We start from the raw sequence: 10,748 nt of genomic DNA on the forward strand, positions 1-10,748 counted from the left end.
ATCCCTAAGACCAGACAACAGATTTTAAATCATACTACAGAGAAGCACTAAACTAAACAGTAGACCATGCAAGCATATATATGTCTGTGTATAAAGATGGACATGAAATACTGAGGCAGTATCTCTTCTATTTGTGTCAGCTCAGACGGTAAACATAAAGGAAATTAAAACCAGGTCCAGTTCAACCTACTATATTAATCAGATTCAAGTAGACTAATTCTAAAACAGAAATAATGACTTGCTCTTTACAACAAAACCCCAACAAACCTACAACCTACAACACAGTTTTCAGGTCAAGTCATACTGCATTCTTGTAGAAAGCCAGCAAACCCCATTTGCCATGTCAAGAGAAAAATAATAAAATAATTTAAAGCCCATTTCTATTAAAAAATAATTTGCTGTTGGAATGGGCTGCCCAGGGAGGTGGTGGAGTCACTGTCCCTGGAGGTCTTCAAGAAAAGACTGTTTGGGGCACTAAGTGCCGTGGCCTAGTTGATTGGATAGGGCTGGGTGATAGGTTGGACTGGATGATCTTGGAGGTCTCTTCCAACCTTGTGGAATCATAGAATCAATGAACAGATATCCTGCTTAATTCTGGATTAGAAATTAATCTTGCAATCTCAACAACTGTAATACTAAGATCATGTAGGAAGTTATATTTCTATAGTTATGTTCTCTTCTCTGTGGGTTCACAAAGTGCCATAACAACACTACCAGCTACAACAGTAACTGACTGAAAACAGACAGAATCTCAAGACATTAGGAGATGGAAGGTACCTCGAAAGATCATCGAGTCCCACCCCCTTGCCAGACCAGGATTACCTAGAGTAGGTCACACAGGAATGCATCCAGGTGGGTTTTTAATGTCTCTATAGAAGGAGAATACATAACCTCCTGGGCAATCTGTTCTAGTGTTTTGTCATCCTCACAGTGAAAAAGGTATCCCTTACGTTTACATGGAACCTCCTATGCTCCACCTTGCACCCACTGCCCCTTGTCCTACCACTGGACATCACTAAGAAAAGCCTGGCTCTGTCCTACTCACACTCACCCTTCACATATTTATAAACATTAATGAGAGACATTCCTGAAGTTATACACAGTTACATCAGAAGCAAGACTTCTAATTTAATTTAGATGAGGAGAAAAAGTTTATGCTAACCCTAATGGCTTCCATTTAAGAAGTTCACAAATCTGAACAATATATGACTTGTTCTTACACAGTTTGCTTTTGAAGTTTTAAGACTGAGGTTTTCAAATTTGTCAGACTAGCACAGTTAAAACTTTTGGTATTGAAAAGTTAACACTTCAACATCACCACATAAGTGGCACAAAAATCACAACGGAATCGCTCCTTTCATTTATAAATAAACTAACTGAAGAACCACTTTGTTACTTTTAATGCTTTGCTGATGTGAATAGATGCTCAAAAATCTGGACACCAATGCTATTTAGGTCTGACATAATTCATATAACATTTCCTTTGAATTAATAGAACAATTTTCCCCCACTGTATTGGCTGGTTCAAATTATGAAATACCATTATCCACTCCACAAAGACATTCTATGTTACCATAATGAACACGTATCTTCAGCCTGTGGGGAATCATAGAATCATAGAATCAACCAGGTTGGAAGAGACCTCCAAGATCATCCAGTCCACCCTATCACCCAGCCCTATCCAATCAACTAGACCATGGCACTGTCTCATCCAGGCTTTTCTTGAAGACCCCCAGGGACGGTGCCTCCACCACCTCCCTGGGCAGCCCATTCCAATGGGAAATCACTCTCTCTGTGAAGAACTTCTTCCTAATATCCAGCCTATACCTACCCTGGCACAACTTGAGACTGTGTCCCCTTGTTCTATTGCTGGTTACCTGGGAGAAGAGGCCACCCCCCACCTGGCTACAATGCCCCTTCAGGTAGCTGTAGACAGTAATAAGATCACCCCTGAGCCTCCTCTTCTCCAAGCTAAACAGGCCCAGCTCCCTCAGCCTCTCCTCATAGGATTTGTGCTCCAGGCCCCTCACCAGCTTTGTTGCCCTTCTCTGGACATGTTCCAGCACCTCAACAAACCACCTTTATGCAGCAATGGAAAAAAAAAACAACCCAGACACCTCTAGAAGTTAGTAATTATGTTTAAATACTACCCACTCAAAAAAACCCCCAACAAACAAACAACAAATAAAAACCCAACTGCTTTGTAACAGATAAGCAAATAGAAGACTTGGTTGCTTTAAAACTACTTTTCAGTACTACGTAAAATTACTTCATGAAAAGTATCATTTCAACTAATACCACTGCAGGGGGAAAAAAAAAGAAAACAAAACCCAAGAAAAGAAAAAGTTAAAGCTGAGCTATGCAATAGCTTACAGGTACTTTCCATCAGATTCAGGCTTTCTGACCCAATTGCATGCTCTCTGTTGAAAACAAAACTTTATAGCACCAGTAAACCATGGAGTTTCTTCTAACACAAAATGCTTTGATTAAAATATAGTTATTTTACATGAATGCCAACTGTGACAATTTTTCTCTGTACAAATCAACTTGAAAAAATTACAACATTTTCAATTTAAATATGCTAGCATGCAAAAAAATCTAGCTAATTATCTGAAATGAAGAAAAGCTAATTAGTTTTGCTAAATTATGCCCAAGTTAACTCCAGCAGCATGCAAACAAGGCCTCTTACAGCCATCTACTTAGCAAGTGCTACCTTTCACTGCAAGTCCAGTGGGCAAACCCACAACTTTTACTGTCTTGTGCTACCATGGAAACAAAAACTCACAGAATTGATGACATTCATAAAGAGAATTATTTGTTGCCAGTGAAATCCCTTGTTAAAGTTATCCAAAGGGACATGGTACACACACAGAACAGCCTTTACTGCTCCTGTAAAGCTAGCTGTATCTTAAGCAAAAAGATTTGCTTCTTAATAATTCCAGAACTGTGGACCAAATTCTTGCAGATCCATTATGCCATGCAAAGAGGTCATAGTCCTCCCACACAGGATTTACTACCTCTATCAAGCTCCTGGTAAGATTCTTACTACATTTCTTGTGTTTTTTAAGGCTAGCACACACGGTCTTTGTTACAGTATGCAATTTTGCTGGAAGTGTCTGGAAAGCAACAAGTGAAGTATCTTCTCAGTAGATTTGAAAGAAGAGAAAATTCTACCAGGATCCTAAGAAAAGCACCTGATGATAGGAGGATGTGTTTCAGCCTCCTCAATTGGCACAGCTGCCCTTGACATCCACTGTAGCTGTTGCTTCCCTGCAGTTTCTTAAGTGTTCTAAGACACCCTTTAATAGAAAGGTGTAGTCTGGAAGATGACACTTAGTCAAAGCAATAATAAAGACAGGAAGACGTGATGGTTTGGGTGTTACCACCCCCCTACTCTTATGAAATCACTCAGACTAGACTCAGCCAGATGGAAGTTAAAGAATGAAGCTAAATTTACAGATTAGCACAATTTACAAGCATATATATACACACACATATATAGGGTTATATATAAGTTAAAAGTAATAGAGAAACACAATACCCCTCCCAGATTACCAGGAGGGCTCCTGACCCAAACCTCCTCTGTCCCCAGTCCCATCCCATCCTCCCCTTTCCCTCCCTTCAGAAATAATCAGATCAACCCACGTATATCTCACATGATAAATCTGGAGATCTGAGGCGAGATGGCAAAAAGATGACAAGGAAGTTAGAGGGAAAAAGGGTTAGGTTGGATTAGAATTAAGGCAGAGGCAACCACAGAGACCAGACCACCAGAAAGGAAGAGAACAGAACTGCGAGCTAAGAAGTGTGTGAGAAGTGAGTCTTATCTCTATTTTGATTAGTTGTGTTTCTCACCAGAAGAAAGAGGGATATAGGGTACTGTTGCTTTCTTTTTTCTTTCTTCTCACAGCTAAGGATTTCATTTCTCTCAGTAAAATATTCCAATTAGCCTCCAACCAGCACTGAAGGTGAAACTGCTGTTTGCCTTTGCATCCTGGCCCATAACACTCAGACAGAGAATAATTACTGCTTGAAGAAATTTAATTTGTATGATTGTACCTTTATATAGTATTTTAAAAAAAGGCTTATAAACTTATTTTGTAGGATCTTGTAGTAGTAATAATAATAATAATTAAAAAATGTAGTAATTTAACTTGAAATATTCTCCTTCCCTAATTAAGGGAATGTGTTTCCATTCAAAACTCTGTATCAATGTTATTGGGGTAGCGAGAAGAATCACACAGTGATAGTTTAAATACTGAAGCACTCAGAATGTTGCCCTCCTGAATAAATATGTACACAGAGACATCTGATGCTGCTTTATCAGTATATCAGCTTTCTGAGTGCCTACACCTCCTCAAGCACTGTACCAAATTAAAATCCCTTGCAAAATTATTATATCTCATCTGATACTGTATATAGATAATGGTGTATCTGCTCTTCCTCCCACCACCACCCCCAAAAATGCAGTGTGGAATAATCTTTCAAAAGTGGAGTGTGAATAGGTAATAGAGTAGCACTGCTAACCATGACTATGAATATCAGAGTGCCTGCTGCATACAGGTTATTACAGCTCTTACTTTATCTCTGCAGAAAGTTCAGGGTGGGCATAGTATCTCTTCCCATTCACACCCGCTCTCTTCCCAGCTTTACCATAAGATTGAAGTCAAAGGATGTACACAAAGCTCCTGCTTTCTCCACTCAGGGCTCAGTATTTTCCCAGATGACAGAACATTCTGCTTTACTCATCACAGACAACAAGAGTAAAAACAAGTGGGAAGCTGTCTTATGACTCATCAGAGCCACAGGGAGAGAACATTCTCCTGCTCAGTCAATGAAATCTTTACAGGTAAGATCTCTCATTAAAGAGCTCCATTTCAAAGAATAAATATGCTATTTTATATGTCAAGTAATAAAAATAAAAGATCCGTGACATCCTCCTACTAAATTCTAAACAAATCATCAGTGAAGCTGCTGACATTTAAACCCAAATGCTTTTGCAAGACCTTGAGAAGCAAGTTGGCAGGATACCCTCAATATTCAGTATCTTGAGCTAACCTAATATGAGCAGTGAGGAAAAAAATTAGGTGGTTTATATATACATAATGCAAACAATGTATTTCTCTGATGTTCTGGTCACAGGAACATTAGCTAACCCACCTTTTGAGCAGAAAGCCACTTCCAGCAGAAGCGTGGCTTGGGCTGCTTCCAGGCTAAGACTGATTATGCAAGAACCACCTTTGTGAACCATCTCTTCAATCCTTTTCCTTCCATCCTAATTTGCTGACTTAAATAACAGATTCAGTGCACAGACAACATGTACTGAAAATCACACATGAATTGTACAGCATTTCATAGAGACCTACCTAAACTCCCTCAATCAGCCTGCAGTGCTTCAGTGAATGTAAAGTAGATGAAGGTTAATATTGTTATCCTTCTCTCAGCAAAATGACAGATGTGCTTCTTCAGAGATGACATTTTAAGGATCAGTAAGCTTTCATTCCTTTCCTTCAGCACATTTGAAATCCAAATTTCTATACCTAGATGTCTCAGAAGATGCAGTTCACAAAGGCTCTCAGAACTGAACCGTATGAATCACCTTTTAACAGTGAAGTACATTTAGCTAGGTTGTGCCTATATTATACATTCTACACAGAGGTAAGAACTATGACAGGGTATAAGGCTGAACATAATTCATCTTCAGTATTTGTTAAAATATTTTTAGATGTCTGTCTTTAAGTTTGAGATCAGTATTGTGAATTTTTGTAGTCTTAAATGTGTTGGCCCTATCAGAAAAAAAAAAGTTCAACAAAGTGACACTGTTTTGGATTTAAATTTATATATATTTCATATTACTATTTCTCTGCCTATTCATATGGATTTTACAAACATCTCTGGGATCTTTCCCAAAGACCAGTTTTTCAGTAACTGTGGCTTTTAGGTTTGTATGAATATCCAAAAGTTTGTAAGGCTACAGAGTTGAATCTTCCAATCACTTTCTGTGCCTCGAGTAGAAACAGAGTAGTAATAGTTTGGAAATCTTCTCCAAACATTAATAATTGTACCAGTTCAAACATATACTAAAAAAACAACCCAAACAAACAAAACTATTAGGAGCAAACAGCAAGCAATAAAAAAGGATAAAAAATCCTGAGATAAGAAACTATCTTTTTCCTGCTGTTAGTCCAAGGGTATGATTGTAATCTTTGAACCACTAACAAGAGAATCATGTTTCAGAAACTAAAGAGTTTAAGTGCACAGAGGGAACGTGAGAATGTCACAAAATGTGACAATTAAATATGCATTGGGAAAATATGCTTGTTTACCAGAACACAAACCAGTAACCTTAGCCAGTAATCTGGTTACTCAAAACAACATTCAGATTAGCTATTTCCAGGTAAGTATGAATGTTTACCATGCTGTAGCCTACCAATTAGAAGACCAAGGACAAAGTTTACAGATTAATAACATGCTACTACTGGGTACAGAACCCAAGAGAAGAGAGGCTTTCAAACTTCCTTCAGGTTCCACTTCTGTTCGGCCAGAATGCAAGGCACAAGGCACAGAAGAGGGCAGGAACTTCAACATTGTTTGTTTTTTTTTTTATTTATGCAGGTACTTGCAAAGTATCACAGCACAAAAAGGCACTAATTTACTGTGCTTTTTGAGCACTACTTTCAGGAATATGTTTTTTTTTTTTAATACATTGCTCCTTAAGTAGCTTAAGTATGTTCAGCAATTACTAAATACATTCTAAAATAATTTTTTCACAAAACTTCAAATATGTTATTTTCCTTCCTGTTTTATGGATTTCACTAAACCTGTTCACTAGCTTTATGACTGGTCTCACTTGTTCCAAACCCAATCCAAACTCCACAATCATAGAATCACAGAATGGTTTGGGCTGGAAGGGTACTTAAAGATCATCTCATTCAAAATGCCCAGCTCTGGGCTGGGACACTTTCCAATAGATCAGCTCGCTCAAAGCTTCATCCAGCCTGGCCTTGAACACTTTCAAGGCCACCCACAACTTCTCTGAGCAACTTCTTCCAGTATCTTACCACTCTCACAGAGAAGAAATGCCTTTCAAATATTGCTGGCTAAGTCAATGAAATTACTTACAGATATAATAAGAATAAACTGTATCAGAAAAACAAACCAAAAGAAAACCAACAAAACAAACCAACAAAAAATTCCCAAGAACAGGAGGGGAAAAAAAGCACTTGGTGTTTTTCACCTGGGTCATACCATTGCAGCTGTATGGTCAGTCATGCTGGCATGTCCCATTGCTAACAGCTGCCTGTTCCAACTATCCATTAAAGATGCTCTTCAAAGTGTACACTACAGAGTATAGGTTCATACAGCCTGTCCAGTGCAGATGACTCCATGGTCTGACTTCCAAGTTTCTTACACTAGACACAGGGACACTCAGGTGCCTCAGAAAGAGACCACACTATTGCCAAGGAGCACACTCAGGTATAGGATTGTCAATTGTAAACACCAAAGAAAGGAAAAGCATTTCATGTCTTACTCTTTGGAGATCACATTTCTAACTCTTAGGTCTTGTATAAAGACATACTCCCCACTCAGGCTACTTTGCAATCTCAAAGCCAGAGCATCCTCCTCAAAAGCAGGTTTCTGAGTCTAGTCAGACTTCAGGCAATGAATCGAGTCTCCCATTTTCTGATGTGTTCTCAGAATAGCTAGGCCAGAAAACCACAGACAGGCATCATAAAAAAATATTCAGAAAGTTACTGAATAAAAAAAGCCAACTTTTCCACAGTTGAAGCTTCTCTAAAAGAGCCAAAACCAAGCCTAGAAACTGTGTAAAATGCAGTGCTCATAGCACATTTTAAAAAGCCATCTACAGGCTTCCTGGATCTCTTAAGCACTTCTCTCATAAGGGTCCTCCTTCAAATGAGACTATTTTTAAACAACAAAGCTAAAAATCAAAAAGCCATCCAAAAATCATGATACAAATGAGGTAAATCAGGATGATATATTATTTAAGAATATAGATTTTTTTTTTATTATGAAACACAATGCAGAGAAGTAGCTTTTCAGTGAGTTATGTATTCAGAAGGAGAAGGCTGCTCAGAACCAAAGAAACAAGCAGACGTTGGAAGCTATTAGAAAAAAAAAATAGTATACATGAAAAAAATACATGCATGATGAAATGCAATTCAATGTGCAAAATTTTCTTCTCAACAGATGAAGATATGAAAATTACTTTTTTTTAGTCCCCCTCATTTCAATCAGAAGCCCTTCCAATGGTAAGAAAACAAAACTACTGCTTCTTCACATTCCATAAATAAAGACTAGGGTCTGCCAACTGTTTACATTGTAGTTATCAAAACTTATCAACTTACAGAGGACAGCCACAGCTCCAGATTCAAACATAAGACATTCTTCTCTGTTTCTGGTTTCTACTATCACACTGAATGGGAGTGGATCCAGCTTGTGATAGACACGGTATCCTTTACTGAAAGCCATTTTGCCTTTTTCAGAGGCAGTCCTGTCCAACACAAGATTATGTTAGTGAAACCTTATAGTTCCATATACCTTCTGCAAAGCAGATCTGAGTTACATCCTTTCCAAAGGCTTTTACATGTTAAACAAAAACAACCAAAGAAAACCCCACCCTGCTGGTTCTTTTTACTTCATGAGACTTATTTTACCTCCTGTTCCAAAACAAATATAAGGACTATCTTAGAGGTAACGTTTCAAAAACACAATTCCTCGGGGAAACATCTTTCAAAATAAAGGATTTATTTAAACGCTTCTTAAGAGACAAGGATTTCTTTCACAATATTTAATAAAAAGGATTTCTTAGGAAAAAAAAAAACGAACACCCCCCAAAAAAAACAACAAAACAACAATGAATCAACAACCACAAAAGAAAAAAAAAAAAGAGAGAATGAAAATAAGGTTTGCCAACACAAATATCTAAGTGAGGCAGCTACCTTAATCATATACATATACTAATGACAAACGCAGAGGACCGGAAGCCTGGGCAGGCTTCAGTTTTCAGATCTAGCTTAGGGATCCTGACCTTGTACAAAAGGGCAGTATATTTTAAACACAGAGGCTGTCAAGACCTTTCAAAAGACAATACCAAAACGTCAATCCATTTTGGTTTTCTTTTTCAACTGAAAGCAGTTTTTCGCTCGGCTTTAAGCCCTCCCCTGCAGCGGCTCAAGACTGAAATATTGCAGTATTGTACTAGGGAAACTGCCTGTAAGCCACGGAGGTGAGAGCTGTTAATAAAGAACAATAAGAAACTACAAACAGAAGCGAGAGTAGCCGAATTTTATGGGCTTAAGCTCAGGAAACATACAGCTAGGCAAGATTCTTCTTGAAAGACTAAAGCAGGGTTTTTTTCCCCTCTCCTTTCAGCTCAGCGTCCGTAACCTCCAGGGCGGACACGGACTTTACGCCGCCGGTACGGAACGAGCTGGCGCCCGCCCTCCAGCACACCGCTCGGGGAGCGCCGGTCCGGCCTTCCCCCGAAGCCCCTCGTCCTTGCCAGGCCAGAGAAAAGGGGGCATCAAATACCCGCGAGTTCCCACAGCTCAGCCGAGGGGCAACCCCGCAGCCGGGACCGAGCGGGCAGATACCCGTCCCACTGGCACCTGCCACCAGCGCCGGCGCGCACAGTCATCCACCACTGCCTGGTGCCGCCGGTACCCACGGCGCTGAAACCTCCATTTTGTCTGGCGCCGGCGGCGCCCCCGCGGCCCGAGCCCCGCAACGGCGACAAGTCAGGCCGGCTCCGCCGCGCACTGACAGGCGCCGAGTGCCCCTCGGTGTTGCTGCCGCTGCCACCCCCTCCTCAGCCCTCACGGCCACAGCGGTACCAGCGTCTCCCTCACCGGCCGCGCCACCTGCCACCAGCAGCCGCGCCGCACCGCTCCGCTCCCTGCCGCGGGAACCGGCGGGATCTCACTTCCGCTCCGGCCCCACCGTCCCTTCCGCATTGCGCCTCCCGCCACCGGAAGCCGGCAGAGGCGGGAGGGGCGCTGGTGTCGGCCGTGGCGTCGAGGCAGCGCTGCGGGGCTGTTTTGAGGTGGAATGTGAGGGGGACCGTGGCGGGTGTCGGCCCGCGGGAGCAGTGGTGGCGGGCTGGGAGGAGGCTTCGCTCAGCCTCAGGTTCCTGTGAGCGGCATGCCTCCCGTGGGCTTTCTCAGGGGCCGTGTTGAACCAGGGCTTTGAGCAGGACTGGAGTTCAGCTTGGGGAAACTTGGCTCCTTAAGGAAAAGTAAGGGAACGGAGCTCTGAGCAGAAGTTCTCATTTTTAGTTGTCTTGTAGGTTTGCAGCCTTCGAGGTTGAAAAATATGCTATGGATGCATGGTGAGGCTGTGTTAAACAGTCAGTCTCATAGAATCATCTGGTTGGAAGGGACCTTTAAAGGTCATCTGGAGTGACCCCTTGCAATGCACAGGGATGCCATTAAATACATCAGGTTGCTCAAAGCCCCACCCAGCCTGATCTGGAATGTTTCCAGGCATGGGGCATCTGTCACCTGTTTGGGCAACCTGCCTTTACGGTGAAAAATGTCTGCCTTTTATCTAGCCTGAATCTGTCCTCCCTTAGCTTAAAACCATTAACCCCTTCTCCTGTCACAAGTGGCCCAGCTAAATAAATTGACCCCATTGGCCTCAGTTCTGGTTGTGTGTTCATTACAAGTGCAGCAGGGAGAAAAGTCTCAGGCACAGGCTCAGGAACAGCAGTGCAAACTGAAAAACCT

General features: G+C 41.2%; 1 protein-coding gene across 9 annotated transcripts in view; it reads right to left on the reverse strand.

Annotated features, from left to right (window-relative positions):
* SYNJ1 (synaptojanin 1) overlaps positions 1–10,059 on the reverse strand; it is a 69,401-nt gene extending 59,342 nt beyond the window's left edge. For 8 of the 9 annotated variants that reach the window (XM_064152429.1, XM_064152425.1, XM_064152424.1 and 5 more), the window contains exons 1-2: positions 9,873–9,941; positions 8,370–8,515 (exon numbers count right to left, since the gene is read on the reverse strand). In XM_064152429.1, the coding sequence (XP_064008499.1) occupies positions 8,370–8,493 (124 nt within the window). In that variant the 5' untranslated portion in view covers positions 8,494–8,515; positions 9,873–9,941. Of the gene's footprint in view, positions 1–8,369; positions 8,516–9,872 lie in introns of all 9 variants that reach the window. The other variant, XM_064152426.1, reaches the window with a different exon arrangement.
* Between the last annotated feature and the right edge of the window lie 689 nt (positions 10,060–10,748).

The sequence above is a fragment of the Pogoniulus pusillus genome, chromosome 12, assembly GCF_015220805.1.
Source record: "Pogoniulus pusillus isolate bPogPus1 chromosome 12, bPogPus1.pri, whole genome shotgun sequence".
Classification (NCBI taxonomy): domain Eukaryota; kingdom Metazoa; phylum Chordata; class Aves; order Piciformes; family Lybiidae; genus Pogoniulus; species Pogoniulus pusillus.